General features: G+C 41.9%; 1 protein-coding gene across 1 annotated transcript in view; it reads right to left on the minus strand.

Moving 5' to 3' along the window:
• Positions 1-19,335, minus strand: part of LOC306941876 (ryanodine receptor 3) — a 302,817-nt gene that overhangs the window by 30,304 nt on the left and 253,178 nt on the right. The window contains exons 76-87 of the mRNA XM_079527516.1: positions 18,097-18,267; positions 16,381-16,440; positions 14,555-14,689; positions 13,626-13,738; positions 9,569-9,665; positions 6,151-6,260; positions 5,270-5,321; positions 4,889-4,945; positions 4,284-4,383; positions 3,648-3,727; positions 3,187-3,263; positions 2,331-2,404 (exon numbers count right to left, since the gene is read on the minus strand). Coding sequence (XP_079383642.1) covers positions 2,331-2,404; positions 3,187-3,263; positions 3,648-3,727; positions 4,284-4,383; positions 4,889-4,945; positions 5,270-5,321; positions 6,151-6,260; positions 9,569-9,665; positions 13,626-13,738; positions 14,555-14,689; positions 16,381-16,440; positions 18,097-18,267 — 1,126 coding nt within the window. The remainder of the gene's footprint in view (positions 1-2,330; positions 2,405-3,186; positions 3,264-3,647; positions 3,728-4,283; positions 4,384-4,888; positions 4,946-5,269; positions 5,322-6,150; positions 6,261-9,568; positions 9,666-13,625; positions 13,739-14,554; positions 14,690-16,380; positions 16,441-18,096; positions 18,268-19,335) is intronic.

Consider the following 19,335-nt stretch of genomic DNA (forward strand, 5'->3'; position numbering starts at 1 on the left):
GGTTCCCGCCCAAAATGGGTTAACTGTCCTTTTGCGCAGATCACGCAAACCTCAGCAAAAAGAAAAGGACAATATCGATGGCCTCCAACTGTATGCACTGTGCATCTGTGGGCGCCCAATGTATGGTAAGCAGGGGATTTGTATTTGCATTTTAAAATGTATTTCATTATTGTTGAAGTACCTGTAGAACTTTTTAACAAAAAACGTTTAGTTTCGACCCAAAGAATATCACTCCGACTCAGAGAGTTGCAGACCCATAAGGATCCCATGGTGGTCCCCGGACCTGACGTTGAGAACCAGTATCTCAACCTTTTCAGGTTGTGACCCCCCCCAGCTATATATATATATATATATATATATATACACAGTATATCATCATATTATAACAAGCAGATCTGCAGATGTACTTGTAGATCGCCTATGACCACAATCGTTGCCTCTTTCTTATGCTATTTGCTCATTTATTTGACAGTTTGTTGATTCATTTTGATGCAGTAATGGTCTTTTTCTTTTCTTTCTTTCTTTTTTTAAAATGGTTTTAAGAGTCCTTTCGTGAAACATTCCACAATTCAGACACCAGGGGGTCCCGACCCACAGGTTGAGAAGCAGTGCTGTAGTACACCACGACAACATGACGCACAGGGACATACAGTACAGGGTACAGTACATGTGACATACAGTACATGTGACATACAGTAGAGTGAATGGGACATACAGTAGAGTGCATGGGACATGGAGATGGGAATAATCCCCTTTGAAAACGTAAAGAGCGGATGGGTCGTGGGTGGGGCTAATGCTGCACCGCCGTGTGTCTTTGAGCCAATCACAGGACTCGTTCAAGAACAACAGCGGCATGTGGGGCCAATCATTAGCCGGTGGGAGGAGACAACATGTCACGACAAGGCTTACTCTTTATGGTAGGGGTGTCATCATCATCATCATCAATTGATGAAAGTAATTTTACTCAAGTTAGTATTTCCCATAGGCCTGTCTTGATAATCTACCTATACTGCACTACATCTCAGAGACAAATGTACTTTGTACTCCACTACATTTATTTGACAGCTTTAGTGACTATACTTTTTACAAGATTTAAACTAATATGTTGAATTATTAATGATAAAAAAAATCTTCTCCATTTTTCAAAAATAGCAGATCTATAAGCTACAGTAACAAGTGAGCTTGTACTGTAGATCGGGCATTTTTGAAGAGACAAAGTAGGGAAAAATAAAATAAAAAATAGGGAATAATTGGTTATCAATAATTATAGTCCAATAAGATATCGTTCCGAAATTGGCATTTTACATAATGAGCACTCTTGCTACTTTAAGAATATTTTGATGCCACTACCTTTGTATCTTTGACTTAAGTAAGATTTTGAATGTGCTTACTTATGTTTTTACACTGTGGTATTGCTACTTTTACTTAAAGGGGTATTCCACTCATTTTCAACATTTGACTATGTCATTAATGTACCTTAGAGCTGTTGTGTGGACATAATAAAAAAGTTCCCCCATTCTGTGTTTCCTAGAACTAGAGGTCTGAAAAAAAGATTTTTTTCATAATTACAGTTCTAGGAAATACAAAATGGGGGGACTTTTTTTATTATGTCCACACAACAGGTCTAAGGTATATTAATGACATAGTAAAATGTTGAAAATGGGTGGTTTTCCCCTTTAAGAGTACTTCTTCCCCCACTGGTTGTGGGCCAAAGTCCCTATAGACATTAGAATGTGTTCATCTTCATTTGATCTTCAATCTTAATCAATAAACACTCACATTAGCGATCACAACAGTGCGCTCAATCACAACAGAGAGGTTAAGTTGCCAGAGCCTTGCGATCGATATTTCCATTTTAGTACGACACCGCTTAGCAGCATACGACATGCAAACACTGAGCGGATTACTTCGCCTTCTTTAGAAAGTTTAACCCATTTTTGGCGGAACCCCTTTTGGTGTTTTAAACATTGTTATAATTTAGCTATTGAAAAATAGCAGATCTACAAGCTCATAGCGCGGCACCGAGTGCCGCGCTATGAACTTGTAGGTCTGCTATTTTTGAAAAATCGTTAAAATGTGCCTCAAATCTTTCAGAAAATTGTCATGATTTAGAAAACTTTTTTTTTTAAATTTCGACGTCAGGCCTGAATGGGTTAATATCCAACGATTGCAGATGAGACTATATCTATCACGGCACACACACAAGACAACTCTATTCCTCTTTATATCTAAAGAGCCCAGAGAACAAAAACGGGGACAATTGATCGGTGGTGTTCAAGCGGGACTGAGATAAGGACAGACCAGGTCCCTGGGCTGTCCTCGTCACTTACCTGAGCCTTCTTCTGTCACCATGCCCAGACCCTCGGCTTTGTTCTGCCTTTCGAATGCATTTAAATCCAGGACACTGACAGAGAGGACACACACACACACAGGGCATCGTGTCACCTGAGTGTATGTCTGATGCTGTGTCTACTGCATTTAGGGATGGGGCGATAGGAACATTACATGTCACGATTAGGGATGTCCCAGTCACCTTATTTTCCTCCCGATCCGATTCCGATCATTTGGTTTTTAGTATCTACCGATACCGATTTTTCCAGATCTGATATTAATATTTTTATAGAACACTTACTGTATGCCATATCACAAGAGTACAATATCCAAAATGACAGACAATATCCAGTCTAATATCATGATATGGATATAATATTGATACTAGGGATGTCCCGATCACGTTTTCTTTTGCTCCCGATCCGATTCCCATCATTTGAAAATGATTTGATCGACCCAGATTTCCGATCAGTGATCGGATCGGGACAAACCTAGTCACAATTATTGTGGCAAAGATAATTGCGATTTAACGATATTATCACGATAGCAAACATAAATGCCATTTTTGTCAAAAAATTGCAGATTGCAGAAAATTGCAGATCTACAAGATCTACGCGTTAGAATCGATTTCTGGAGTGAAATAAGAGCGCACCTTAACAGGTCCGTTTTAAGTGCTGAATTTGCAGCAGTAATTTGAACTCTGAGGACAATTTCACAATAAATTAAAATCTCCGTGCTGTGATTATTGTGAGCGTTTCTTTATCATGGTAAACGGTAATATCAGTTATCAGTTAACAGTAACTGCATTTAATGGACAGTAGGTTTATTAGCTGCTTGCCGGATCCCCTCCATTACCTGCACGACATCATCAGGCCTGACAAACTCTTGAAGAAACCAACGTCTCTTTTCTCCTTCAGATAATCCAGCATTTTCTGCACAGAATACAAACGTAGAGCGTTAGTAAAAAAAAAACCATCGAGTATGTAGAACCAAGAGATGTACCCATACCATTTATTCTTTCCCGATACCGATTCAGATGAATACCAATCCATAACTAGTGTGTAATAATACAAATAAAAAACAATCTAGGACAGTGTTTCTCAAAGTTGAGTCCAGATACTGTACTGTACAGTATCTACTGTAAACAGTATCAACTGAAGCATTCAAAATATTACAGTAAATTACATATCATCACGTGATAAATGACGTGGTATTGGAACGGCATAGCCTCGTCGATACCAGAATTCTAGGCAGTATGGGCAGCTTTATCGGTCATCTCTAATTCCACCAACCACAGTGTATAGTGTAGTGTATACCTGCTGGACCAGTATGTTCCCCCCGTTGAGAATGGAGATGCCCAGTTTCAGGGTGAAGGTCACCATTGGACCGAGTCGACCTGAAGACACAAGAAAAGCAACGCAATGTCGGTGTGATTCCGTGGACTTTTGGCTGGCAGCGATCCTAAAGCATTTCTAGGATTTATTATACTGTTAGGGCTGCAACTATCAATGATGTTCTGAGTGATTCTTCAATCGATTACTTTTTCAATTCATTAAATAATCAAGAACCATGATATATATTGTTTTTTTTGGTCATTTGTTTTATTTCCCCTGGGGGAACATTTTCGAAAAACCTTCTCTTCTGGGGGTCCCTACTAGCACATTTTTTGTCAGATGTGGGTCTGCGGCCAAATACATGATCATGTCGGGGGTTCTTGGCACGAAAACATTTGCCAAGCTGACATTAACCCATTTTGACCTGAGATCAGATTAAAAAAATGACAGTTTTCTGAAAAAGCTATGTTTCTATGTCAGTCGTTCTTCGATTTTTCAAAAATAGCAGACCTACAAGCTCGTAGCGCGCCACTCGGTGGCGCGCTTGTAGATCTGCTATTTTTCAATAGCTACAACACCAAAAGGGGTTCCTGCCCAGAATGGGTTAAGCTGTCGTACCCTTGCTGGCGCTGATCATCTGCAGTGCCATCTCTGCAGCTCCGCGGTCATGCAGTCTGGCCTGCTGGTAGAGGGTCTTCTGTTTCTCCATCTCCTTTTCCTATATGCAGTGGGTGGAAAGCAAGGGGCCAGTGAGGCACTCCAACGTTGAAGCACTGGGCCCTAGTGGTAAGAGGAGGGACTACAGGCGGACCCGTGGATTCATGACCGGGAAACCCTGTGCAGCTGGGCTTTAACATTGAGCGCTCGGTTGCACTTCCGCATTTGCCAACCAAAATGTGGTTGGCAAATGCAGAAGTAGACGTTTTGAGACGGTCCTTCCGCAAAATGCCACTGAGCAACTTCCACTGACATGAATAGCGGAGGGGGCGGAGCTTCGCGCCAGATCAGTCTCTATCCTTTTATATACTCTATGGTGGAAAGTAGCCAACTCAGTAAAGTACATTTACTCAAGAACTGCCCGGGTCTTCACGGCACCAATGTAACGCCCGGGATTCGAACCAAGGTCTTCCACGTGTAAAGCCAACAGCTTAACCGCTAGACTAAAGGCAAGTCCCCATAGATTGGGGGAGATGTTAAGACTTTTGCTGCAGCAGCATTAGTACCTCAAATGTTTTCTCTTTCCCTTCCTCGTCGTCCTCTTCCTCACCTTCCGCACAACTCTGGGAGAAAATAAAGGGCGGGAAAAATACAGAAATAAATCATCTAAAAATGTGGTGAAACAATACATGTTTTCAACGTCAACAGATTAGAGAAGTTAATTCATCATAGCATCATCATGAAGGCAATGTACACAATCTTTTGATTGACCGTTAAAATAAACTCTGAATGGGCCCACCCATGTGACCACTTAACAAGAAAGCCGTGTTAAGTGATCAGACGGGTGGTAACTCCCAGAATTATGGGCCTTCCACACAACTCTGGGACAAAAACAAAAAGTCAAAACTGAAAATAACAGATTACAGAAGTTATAATGTAGTACCTACCTTTGCCATCATGTCTGCATAGGCAATGTACAAAGGATCTTCCTCTAAGGAACTAAATAGAAAAAAGACAAATGACTTGGTTGTTAAACCTCAGGGTATACGGCAGGAGCCAATATATTCTGCAAACAATTAAATCAGGGGTTTTCCGAACCTTTTTCATCTGAGATCCAAAAGATAGTTTTGTTGTGACCCCCACGACCCAAATGTACAGAAATACATTTTCATCTGAAGACTAACGTCTTCAGATTCCACCTTAGCCTGTAGCACTTGACCTGGTTGACCATGCTGTTTTATGCAAAGGTTAAAATGTAATTTAAATTACTGTATATAGCATGTTATTTAGACAGATACCAGGTTAATTTGTTGACCTGGCATCCTATACCGTAGTTTGTATAGTTTCAATGTAGAGATTATTTATGTTTTGAATTTTGATATTATGCTGTCTTTAGACAGATTGGTTTACCTATGCTCCTAGATTACTGAGGCACTACACCGTCTCTAATTTGATATGTTTACATCACTGTGGATTAAGAGCCAAAACCGGGTCCCATTATAGCAGTGTTTGGGAAACACTGGAAAAAAACACAATCCGGCGATCGTAATCGACCGTAACAGCAAGCAATCAGAAAACAATCCAGACAAAAGTGCTTGTGACGTGTCTGCTGGTGCACAATGAAATGCTAGTTTAATGCGACAGTTTGTCAGCCGAGGTTCACGTCCAGAAACATTACCCAGGAACAGATGGGAGGCACGCTGTCGGCACCAGGCGCACATGCGTGCGTGTGTGTTTGCGCACGTGTGCGTGAGAAGAGAGAGAGAGAGAGAGAGAGAGAGAGTGTGTGTGTGTGTGTGTGTGTGTGTGTGTGCGCGCGTGCGTTTACCTGCACTCTGTGAGAGCGTTGTGGCTGAAATGTAAAATGAGCTGATGGAGAGGGTCCGGTTGCTTGTCCACCTCCTCCTCCTCCTCGTCCTCGGCTTTGGGCTGCGTTTTCTGGACGACGACAACCAAACCAGTGAGAGACGTGCACAAGAATAACACAGCCAATCACCTCCCAGTATGCCCCATCATGCAACGGCAAACTAGTACACGAGTCGACGAGCGGAGCACTTCAGAGTCACAGTGACATTTCACATCGTCGGGTGGAAACGTCATTATGTCGAAAACTGTTACTTTTCATGATGATAGCTTTTTCAGAAAACTGTCAGGATGTAGAAGACATTTTTAGAATCTGATCTCAGGTCAAAATGGCCTTTAAGCAGACTGCTGCTGAATCAAATCTCAAATCTCACAAAAAAAGTAAGTAAAATAAGGAATCTGCGCTGTTGGCGACAGTGTATCCGTAGTTAATTGAAAGGTCACTTTTTGTTGTCCTTCACTTACCTTGGGGGAGGGGATTGTAATAGAGTGGGTTAGCAGTAGCATACAAAGTACATAGCATGCAGAACATACATGCATTGCAGGGCCCTGTTAAAATACATTTCAGTGTAATTGCGCAATAGGGCATTCTATTGAGATTTGTACAATGTGAGACATATTTATTTGCACATATTATGGTATATTTGATACTGTATTGTTTTCAGAATTACTCATAATATGGTCTAATAACATAATTTTCCGCATGTATTGGCCAATGTAAAGTGCTGACATCCCTTCCTTGTGTCTAACCGTTGTACAAATCTCAATAGAATGCACTGAAACGTATTGTAACAGGGCCTTACATACAATACACCACAGGCACAGGTGGGAAAACTTGAATGAGCACAGTGCACACACGCACACGCACACGCACACACACACACACACACACACACACACACACACACACACACACACACACACACACACAGGCCAGGCGAGCCAGGTGACAAGGTGTCAGGGCATGTGTTCAGCAACGAAGGAAGGAAGGACAAGCACAATACAATGCGAATTGACCGTTACAATAACCTAAATAATAGAGAAATTACACCATAAATAAATACTGAAACCAGATATAATCATTAAGTCAAGTTTATGCATGTACTATGCATACTATGTCAACTCTTACAGTATATTCCATTTTCCAGCCATTCAGTTGCATATTTGTTTTTAATAATAATCTGCTGTATATCACCCAGATACAGTTGAAGGCCTGTTAACACTATACTGTATGTATATTCATTCAGAGACTCAGTACTCAGAGTCACATCGTAACTATTTTATGAAATGTTTTGTGTGGCTCCGACAGTGTGTGTGTGTGTGTGTGTGTGTGTGTGTGTGTGTGCGTGCGTGCGTGCGTGCGTGCGTGCGTGCGTGCGTGCGTGCGTGCGTGCGTGCGTGCCGATGTCATAGAACTAGACGTCACAGGTTGGCCACATGACATCTGGGTATTAGACTCTGTTCCTTTCTTATCCATCTTGATTTGGTCCTCGACTGACTTTTATCTATTACTAAGAGTTTCACTCTCTCTGCTCCCCAAGGATCGATAACCATTTATTTTAATGTTTAATGTGAAGAAGCAGCTCCACACTGCACCACTAGGCACTGCATTGCAACAGTATACTGCTTTCACAACAACAAATGCCTCAGAATCACATGACAGTCTCAATTAGCCACTTAACCCATTGATTTAGGCCTGACGTAGAAATAAAAAAAACGTTCCCTCTGAAAGAATATATACCTATTCAAAGATTTGTGCCGCATTTTTACGATTTTTCAAAAATAGCAGACCTACAAGTTCATAGCGCGCCACTCGGTGGCGCGCTATGAGCTTGTAGATCTGCTATTTTTCAATAGCTAAATTATAACATAATGTTTAAAACACCAAAAGGGGTTCCCGCCCCGAAATGGGTTAAACCCTTTATACTTAGTTGACCAGTGTCGCAATTTAAATAGGCCTTGTCCTTGTTTCCCTATACAATAAATATCTACGCTTACAACGTGTCACACGTTTCAAGCTAATACAGTAGACTATTTTCACCGAATGTTCACCCCAGAATAGGGACGTTATTGTTTCCACTGACCTCTGCATGATCCGTAATTACATTTAGTCCATTCATTTCTATGGGAACCTGCATGATCTTTTTTACGGATTCCAAGAGATCGTAAGCATGTGTTTCAGGAATCAAGCAGAAGATGCCATTTCATTCGATTCAGTTCCTTGACTGTGTGTGAATGATAACAGCAAACATCATTTTGATTTGCTTTGTCTGGGTGCTCCGTTGCACTTTCTATAAATTACAAAATCTTGATCGCTTCCGATTAATCCGTGAAAATGAACGCCTTTCCTTGAATGCAGTGGAAACAAGGCTTCGGGGTTCATGTGATTACGGAAATTGAACGGCTTCGGAACATTTCAAAACCCCCGTTCGGAAGGGGTACTGCGCTACGGCTATATGGAACAACACCAAACACTTAGCACTGACATCAGCGGCGTGCGATGCCATGCGATGCCCGAGGCAGGCATGCTGCATGCTGCTCACGATGGGATGACTGGCAGTGCCGCGCGCCCGGAGGCTGGATACTGAAATATCCAAACGCTTAATGGCAAAAGCAAAAGAAAAAATCTCACGACTGCAGAGTTTTGTTAGGCCAAGTCAAGTTGTGACCCACACAGTGTGAAAAGGTACAGACTAGTGCCGTGTTTCCTGTATAATTATTAAATGTAGAATTATGATGTATTATTATTATTATAATCATTCTAAACCTATGAACTTGCTGCTCTACATACAGCTAACCAGTTTAAGAAATTGCAGAGTGAGGCTTTTAACATTTGCTTTGCACATAATCTCACAAAAATTACCAGAATCAGCCGCGGCGACACTGAGAACTCATGAATGTGGGGCACCACAACACAAAAGACACTGAGAACTCATGAATGTGGGGCACCACAACACAAAAGACACTGAGAACTCATGAATGTGGGGCACCACAACACAAAAGACACTGAGAACTCATGAATGTGGGGCACCACAACACAAAAGACACTGAGAACTCATGAATGTGGGGCACCACAACACAAAAGACACTGAGAACTCATGAATGTGGGGCACCACAACACAAAAGACACTGAGAACTCATGAATGTGGGGCACCACAACACAAAAGACACTGAGAACTCATGAATGTGGGGCACCACAACACAAAAGACACTGAGAACTCATGAATGTGGGGCACCACAACACAAAAGACACTGAGAACTCATGAATGTGGGGCACCACAACACAAAAGCGGCGGGTGGTGGTGGAAGGGCCTGCGGTTTGCAGGAACGTTACAGTGGATAATCTACATCCTGACATGGTACGGGATGAGACGAGTACTTACTGCAAGGTCCTGCACTAGCTTCTCTTCAAAAGAGTACTCCTCTGCCTCTATCCATATTCTCTGATAGGCCAGGAGGAAGAGGTTAATAGAGCGATGCCTGGGGGAGGGAGCGAGAGGACATTAAAGCTGTGTTAGTTAGCTAGGAGCCCAGGAAAGTAGTTAGCAGTGGTGGAAAGTAACTACGTACATTTAGTACTGTACTTAAGTACAATTTTGAGGAATTTGTACTTTCCAATTTCCAGTACTTTTACTTCTACTCCACTACATCTCGGAGGCAAATATTGTATTTTTACTACACTGGTTACTTTGTAGATTTCGATTATTATTACAAAACATACACTTATACCCAATATAAATTTCGTCCATTTGAAAATAGCCGATCTACAAGCTCACAATGCGTCGCAAATCGCGAGGCAATGCATTGTGAGTATCTGTATTTTTAGCCATTTGAAATTTTGAAATGAGACTTTCTGCATAATGAGTACTTTTACTTTTGGTACTTTACATTTGGATGCCAATAGGTTTGTACTTTTAGGCCTCACTCAGACCTTTACAACATATTGATGCATGCTTGCTGTATACAAAGGGTGTGACACAGCTTGCCCCAATGCATTTCCAATGGGAGTCACATGGTCTGACACAACACTTGTGTTGTATGAGGGGGTGCAGTCGAAACACAGCCGAAAGCCATACAACAGCTTGTAGTCCAAAATGTAGTCCTCAAACCATGTGACTTCCATTGGAAATGCATTGGGGCGGCCATGACACTCACAACATTCATACAACAAGCATGCCTAAATGCTGCAAAGGTCTGAGTGAGGCCTTAGTCAAGTACATTTCAAATTCCGGACTTTTACCTGTAACGGAGTATATTTCTATATTGCAGTATTGATACTTTTACTTAAGACATTTGAGTACTTTTTCCACCACTGCTGGTTAGTATAGTGGTTAGTATAGTGCACTGGCATGTCCAACTGGTCACCTTGAACAATGCTTCTCAAACGCTTTCATGTCAATTAAGGACCCTCAAAATGATAATAGGCCACGGACCCCCATCTGAAAAGATTTGTGCTATAGGGTCCCCAATAAGAGAACAGTTGGGTAAATACAGGTATGCATTATTTCGCGGGCGGACCCCAATACAAATTGAGGTCCGACAGCTAATACATAGGGGTCTTAGGAATTAGAAAGTTTGCAAATCATTGTATTACACTACTGATACCTGATACAATTGGCTTACAAATCAGAAACTGTTCATTGCAGCCAACTTTAATGATGAACCCTTACCTTACAGGTCTGTTAACTCAAAATGTACAAAATGGAAGCAAAATGGAACCTTAAGGGTCCATTTGGTTCCATTTGTACACTCTCAGAGTCATGGGGGGCCAAGGCCTTAATGCATACCAAACCGGGGGTCCTTGAAAAAACGTAAAACGTGTGAGAATCACTGATTTATTGGCCGAGTCACATACAAGGACAATGACCAGCGGAACTACCAGTGGGAGCCTTGAATTAGCGTTATCAGTTGTAGCAGAGACCGTGGCTGGAGGAGGAGGTGGGGGGTGGGGGGCTTGGGGGTATGGGAGCTCATACAAACAGGTCAGAAATCCATTACCGTCAGCATGGAGAACAGACTGTCATAGTCTGTGTTCTCATGCATTGCCTCCTGCCAACTTTGTCGGAAGGCTTTCAGGAAGTAATTATTAGTTGTGTGCCTGAGGGGACGAGGTACAATATATCAGGGCCGCAACAATCCATTGTTTTCTTAGTTATTATTCCATCGATTACCGTATATACTTCATCATAAAATAGTGTCGGGCAAAAAAGCTAAAGTTGATGAACTACAAGCCCACCTGTTGTAACACTGTTGTGAGTTGTACATCATCAATTTTCGTTATCAAATCGATCATTTTTCGCAGTCAATTCAATCGATATAGGGAGTTCGATAAACTATTGCACCCCATATACGATGTGTGTGTGTGTGTGTGCGTGCGTGCGTGTCTGTACATATAGTGTGGCATTCAGAGAGAGAAACAAAAACAACAACAAATAGAGATGAAAGAGACACATGACCGATTGCATACATTCCTACCATCACAGAGAAAATACTAAGTATAAGAAGAACATCAGCCCAGCCAGCAAACTAAAAACTATAAAAGTTAAAAAAAAAAACATTACATTTTTGCAAACAAACACAAAATGTTAAAACCAAAATGGATGCTATATTGTGTACTGTAAACCAATCCATGAATTATCTATTTTCTTTTCTTTTTTTCCCTAATTACTGGCTGATCTGTGTCACCATGATTCCCACCAGAAGCAAAAAGGACCAAAGTCACTGTCACAGAGATGAGTCACACTGCGAGGGCAACAACATGACTCATTCAAACCACCGCGAGGTACTTGGTCTGCAGTTGGTTACTCAATACACCAGCATCTCATTGCCAGAAATAGCCGATCTACAAGCTCACGACGGGCGGCTTTGTCTGGCAAATGTTCCCCTAGGGTTCAATGCCAACCCCTAGCCGCCCCCCACCCCCCACCACCCACTTCATAATTGTTTTCTTCCCTACGGCCTCTCTCTGCCCGGCCTCCCCGTGATTGAGTTACAGAGCAGCGGGCCATGAAATTGCTACTGTCCTCTTTCTCAATTCGTTTAATAACGGCCGCGGGGCAGCCATTTTGTCCTACCGATTGGGGGGAGGGATGCTGCACATTAACGCAGGGTCAGAAGACGGTGGGGGAAGAGGAATGAGTTGGTGACGAGGCCACCCAGTTGGGGTAATTGGCCAAGAAACACACAGGAGATGCCACAGGTTCAAGGAGCACTTTAATTTTAATTTCTTCACATTATTGGTCCTACTAATTCTCATAATGAGATGGCACAACTCTACTGTACTCACTCTGCGTCTCATCGATGTGCTTTGAACAGTTTGGAAACGTGCCTAAATGGCATAATCGATGGGGCTTCCAAACTAATAGAAACTACAGTATGATGAAATACAACCCATTGTTACTGCGTTCATTAAATACTAAACAAGAATTGATGACATCAGTTAATTACCAGCTGCTACCTTATATCCCATGGCTGAGAGGTCGGCTAGAGGCAAAAAAAAGTGTGTGGTTGCCTAGAGACGAGGCAGCCGAGAAGGACGATAGGTTGTCAGTATACAGCCAATGAGAAACATAGGTCTCAACTACAGCAAGTGGGCGTGAAAGCACCGCAGAGAGAACATTGACCAGCTGTGCTTACACAGCAGCTGGTAAAAAAGAAAAGTTTGAAAAGATAAAAGAAAGAAAGAAAGAAAAAGTTTGACAGGGCAGCAGTGGCCTAAAGTTTAAAGGAGCGGACTTGTTGCCCAAAGGTTCCTGGTTCGATTCCCCAGACCGGCAGGAAGAAAATCTGTGTGGTGAAGTAAATGGCACCACTTACCCCTCCCCCAATACAGCTGAAGTGCCCTTGTGATTGCAAGTGTGTTAGTCTCTAGACTAACACACTTGCAATCAGGGCACTATAGAACAATGGTTCCCAAACATTTCAGCTCAACACCAAATAAAAATGTGATTTCTTCCTGGGATTCAAACTAGTGAAATCAGACCATCTACAAGCTCACAACGGTGTGAGCTTGTAGATCTGCTATTTCTTTGATTTCATGAATTTCTTTTGAAACATTAAAAAAAGAAAAAAATTAAACATTAAGGAAATCGGAACGTTTTTGATAGATTTGTTAGTTTTTGTGTGCAGTATGTGTATAAAAATGACATGGTTTTCTTAAAACCTTGAAAAATGTGTTTTCATGGCGATACCAAAGAATTTACTGTAAAAGTATACTAAGTTAGATCAATTGATCCATGCCGGAACACAGTCGATTGATTGATAATTCAAAATAAACATGAAGATGCACGCTGCCCACGGGCGCCAACACTTTTAAGATTTTAAAAGTGGTGCCGTGATCCTGAAAAAAAGCTTGTCGTAATAGCATGACTGGAGACAAAAGGATTAGAGTATAGTTTAGTGCTAGAGTATGAAGAGTATTTCCCAGTAGAGTAATAATACCTGGGCAGGTTGTAGAGAGGAGCCATGCGGAAGCATGCCACCACCGCTCGTTTCCTCTGCTTGGAGAGAAGCTTCTGCCAAACACACTTCTTAGACCTCAACGGCTGCTCCACCTAACACCATAGAAATGAAAGGGAAGTGATATCTTTAGGTTAAAACAAATAGTTGTTTGTTGAAAGGTTAAAAGCACTATATTCTCGCCACCCGCCATATTTGATTATTGATTAACACCTTGGATGTCCAAGCCGGAGTTATCCATCCAAGTTCAAGGTCATGGTCAAGTGCCCAACACGGAGATTGATAAACAAGACGGAGATTAATGTAAACAAAACCGTTCGCATCGCTCTAGAGCCTTGGAGCGCTTGTTGCCCGATCCGATGACGTGTCAAAAAGTGACACATCATCGAAAATCTCCCCTGCCTGTTTAGCTGACGAAAACGAAAATCTTAAAACGATCATAACTCCCGATCTAAATCATCCCGTCTAATTCTGAAAAAGATCCTGTGTTAGACGGCGCTCAGCGGTCCAGTCGCTAGTCGCGATAGATTTATTATTACCTCCCGTTGTTGTCGATCGACTCTAGAGTGGTGTGGCTATTGTTAGCTGCTACACAGACATGCACACCAGCTTCCGGTGCGCCGGTAAAAGTGGTCCGTGCGCTACAAATGATGGGCACCCTGGATGAAATGGATTAAATAGTTCCGGACTTCTAAGGTGTTTTAACTGTCGCACCCCTTTGTCTAATCCTCTCTGTCGGGCGGGAACCTCATGTCAGGTAGCAAAAGTAGCAGATCTACAAGCTCAAAACTCATCGCTTTGCGTCGCGTTTCGAGCTTGTGGATCTGCTACTGTTGACGCTTCTGTGCGACGCTGTTAGTGCAGTATACGATGAAGTAGTACTAAGGGAGATAGGAGGTTTGTTCTGTGACCTGCTCCAGGTTGAAGACGGCAGCAGAGATGCTCTGGATGCGGTCCACGGTCCTCTGGGGGTCAGGAGCAGCGTCCATTTTCACCACCACATCCTTGTACAGGTTGAGCTGCCACTTGACCGCCGGGTCCTCCGACTGCATGGCACCACAAACACAGGGAACAGTGGTGGAACAAGTAGCCTACTACCTTTATCCTTTTCCTTTTAACTTAAAGGAGTAGAAGGCTTTCTTACCTTTATTTGTAGTTGTTACGTGCAAAAACGCATTATTGGCTATTTCCCCTATCATAAGCCCTCAATGGGGCGTTGGGTTTTAGTGCTAATTCGCTTATTTCCATCGCTCAAAAATAATTAAAAAAAAAATATATATATTCTCTCTTCATAATGTAAATAGTATCCCAATCGGCACACTTTACTACTTATTTCGATGGAAATAAGAGAATTAGCACTAAGACCCAACGTCCCATTGAGGGCTTATGGTAGGGGAAATAGCCCTACAAACAAATGTGTGTTTTTGCACAAAATAACACCTGGACCTCTTTGGTGGGGACGTAACGTAACAACTACAAATAAAGGCAAGAAAGCCTTCTAGTCCGAAATTCTCCTTCTAGTGTCGAAAATCTCAAGTAAAGGTAAAGTACCTCGAATTGTACACTTTTTACACGACCAGAAAATTTACTCAATTACATAAAAGTAGCAAAACGAAGGATTTCATTGCTTACAATAATGAAAGTATTCCATTAATTTATGCCTGGTGCAACCAACAGAAAACAACAGGAAGTGTTGATAAAAAATAATCAATATTTGGTTACTGTCCATTTCTCACCTCAAATGTTTTCAAAAACATTCTTGAGAGCAATGTTTAGCTGTAAATGACATTGTGTTTGTTTACGTGGCTGCCATAGAGACACACGGGGACTACACATTTCACGCCCCCAAATGAGACAGTGGCCCCACTTCTGGTCCGTTTCAACTGTGTACTGCAGCTGCCAATGCAATCCCTATGAGAGGCATCATGAAATACCCTAATTTCACTGGTTCAGCTTCTTGCAAGACTATTATTAATACTCATCTGGAGAATTCACTAGGTAGTTGAAAATGTCAGGATGTCACTCCTCCATTTAGCTGGGTTATTTTCCCATGCAACTATTCAGCAAAGTTAATTATACAACAAGTTGACAGTGGTAAAACACACCGTTGGAGCTCCGTGGTAGGTAGAACATATATAGTAAGCCCGTGACATGTTCAAAATATAGACATGAATAACAAAGTCAGTCGGGATCGGGATGTATATTGAGAATTCCACTCTTCAAAGTCGGCGCTCGTAGCCTCGTAAAGGCAGTGACGTCCCTTAAAAGCGACAGGTTCTCTGTCTGCCGTCTCCCCTCTGCTCCGTTAACATTATGGGTAACTCATTCAAGTGGTAAATTAAATGTAAAATACATACTCTATTGAGAAAACAACAATATATGTTCACAAAGACACTTCATACATTTGGAAACATATTTTTATTCAAATCAATATAGTCTTCAGTTCATTTCATATTATTTTAAAAGTAGGCTAACTACAGTTGAATTTCAATGGACTTCTATGGGCTGGCCTGCAGTATCCGTGCCAACGGACCAGAAGTGGGGACGCTGTCTCATTTGGGGGCGTGAAATTTGTAGTCCCCGTGTGTCTCTATGTTGGATACCGCACAAAGTCAACCACTGAATTCAGTGATTGACCAATCCGAATCAAGCATTCAACCAAGGGCAATGTGCTAGGCTAGACAGTATGACACACTGTAGCTTTGTCCAAGCAGCATCATGTTGAAGGGCAGCTTACCTTTTCTTGAAGGTGCAGATTTTGCCATATGTGGTCCTTCACCTCGTCATCTGTGTCTTTCTGTCAGTCAGTAAGAAAGGGGTCACATTAATCACCCACCAACTAGAGTTGTCACAACAAGGCTTTGTCATAATTGTCATCCATCATTTCCATGTTGAAAGATGTTCATATATAAAAAATCACACCCGTGTGAACTGAGTGGTGCAAGGTCTTATATAGCCTGATCAGCTGTGGTCTGACGTAATGTCAGTGACCATGGTAACCATGCTCAACCTGTGCACGGACACGTACACAGGTACACAAACATACAGACAAAGCTGATTGTTGGAGTGGTTTGCACCACTCAAAAAGCAGACATAGCTGATCTACAAACTTGTAGATTAGCTATTTCTGTTGTTTTTTTTCTTCTTTTTTGTTGTTGCTATTTTTACCCTTTTCAAAGAATAAAATGTATTTATTTATTTTACATTTATAAAAATGCCTGTAATTTCTTGGTATCTTTGTCGTATCTGCCCTGTGCACTTTTTCATTACAAAGACTAAAAGGCAAACATTAATGTTCCAATTTCCAACGCCAAAAACACAATTAAATCCTTAATCGCAAATATTTGTGTGGTAAATTAATCGTCAACTTAAATGTGTAATGGTGATGCGTGGCAGCCCTGTACCACCAACCCATGTTTACATCAGTGGCTCTCAAACATTAAATGTTACATGAACATTTGTCATGTCAAGGTTAGCGGACCTAGCCTGATTATCAGACTAAAGCTTGGTGAAGCACTTCACTCAGTGGAGGTTGCCCAGGCTACCATGGACCCCCATCTGTAAAGGTGTTGTGCCAGGGACCCCTTTTTTAATCCACTAAATTTAGTGGATTAAGTTATTAAGAAAAATATTGTTATGCTATATTAAATATTTTTGCTGGGGACCCCCCCTAGCTGGGACGTACTGTATGTTTTGTAATAATAATCATGATAATCTACAAAGTAACTAAAGTTTTAAAATAAGTATAGAGGAGTATTGAAAAGTAATTACTCTAGCACTCAAGTCATTGTACTTAATGTACAGTACTTGAGTAAATGTACTTAGTTACTTTCCACCACAGATTTCAGATTTTTATTGAAGGGATTGAGACAAAGCATGTCATTATTGAGGGGGTATCGGTATCGGCCCTTATTTGTCATATCGGGTCATATCGGTATCGGCGAATATGCCAGTCTAACCACCGATCCGACACAGGGACACAGACACTAGAGTTTGCTTTCGAGTTGCCCAAACTGCAAGTGCACATTTGAGTGAGGAGTTTGCTATAAACACAACACGAGATATAATGATAGCTATAAACACAACACGAGATCACAACACTGGTATCGGTATTCGGTATTCGGTATCGGCTAACACAGAAATTGTGTTATCGGGATCGGACCGGGAACAAAAAAAAGTGTATCGGGACATCCCTAAATACAAGCTTGCTCACCCTCGCCCACCCACCCACCCCACACCGTCAGCTGTTACACCACAGAAGGGAACAGTACTTAACCCATTCAGGCCTGACCTACAAGTTCATAGCGCGCCACTCGGTGGCGCGCTATGAGCTTGTAGATCTGCTATTTTTCAATAGCTAAAGTATAACAGAATGCTTGAAACACCAAAAGGGGTTCCCGCCCAAAATGGGTTAATTAATTGACTTGGGTGTTAACTGTAAACAATGTCTCACCAGAAGGTAGCGAGTCTTGGCCAGGGAGATGAGCTGCTGGTCCCCCGGGGTGCACATGTTCAGGCCGATGGGCAGCATCTTCTTCAGGGCAGCCACGATGAGCGACGTCTGGACGGAGTAGAACTCCCCACGCTTCTTCTTATGCTTCCTCTCCTGGTCCTGGCCGCCGGACTGAAAAGTAACAAGCTGCTTTTACTGTACAGCACCTCAACGGACACTTTGATTTCAACAGAAAGAAGAAGACGGCAAAGAAGAAGAAGAAGGAGGGAAAAAAACACTTGTTTTCAAAGGAGTCTTCTTTAAAAAAGGAGCACTTCGTCCATTTTCAACCCGTGTTCATAAAACTGGTCCTCGCTAAGGGCTCATTATATGTATGTTAATTAACCCATTTTGGGGCGGGAACCCCTTTTGGTGTTTTAATTAAGCGTTATGTTATACTTTAGCTATTGAAAAATAGCAGATCTACAAGCTCATAGCGCGGCACTAGGTCTGCGAGTGAACGTTTTCAACTCAAATCTTCCTGGAACAACATATTTTGAGATGTGGTCAGTGGCAAAATACAGATAATTCTGGAGGTCCTTGACATGAAAAAGGTTGAGCACCACTGACAAAACTGTTAAAATTCAGAAGCCTTTTTTTTAATCGACCTCAGTCCAAAATGGTTTTTAAGTAGCCTTGGGTCAACTAAGAGGGAACAGAAGCTTTATTTCTCAACAGTGGCATACAGTTGGAGGCCATCGATATTGTCCTTTTCTTTTTGCTGAGGTTTGCGTGATCTGCGCAAAAGGACAGTTAACCCATTTTGGGCGGGAACCCCTTTTGGTGTTTTAAACATTGTTATAATTTAGCTATTGAAAAATAGCAGATCTACAAGCTCATAGCGCGCCACCAAGTGGCGCGCTACGAGCTTGTAGGTCTGCTATTTTTGAAAAATCGTGAAAATATTTATTTCAGAAAACTGGAGGATTTAGAATGATTTTTTTAAATTTTGAGGTCAGGCCTAAATGGGTCAAATGATAAGGGACAATATCGGTGGCACCCAACTGTACTTTTATGTTCACCACTAAAGCATTCAGCAGGCCCAGGAATTAGAAGATGATTTAAGGCACACGCACACACACACACACGCACACACACACACACACACACACACACGCACACACACACACACACACACACACACACACACACACACACACACACGCGTTGCCTTGTACAGTATATAAACATGGATATAGC

Source organism: Electrona antarctica, assembly GCF_951216825.1.
Source record: "Electrona antarctica genome assembly, chromosome: 18".
Lineage (NCBI taxonomy): Eukaryota > Metazoa > Chordata > Actinopteri > Myctophiformes > Myctophidae > Electrona > Electrona antarctica.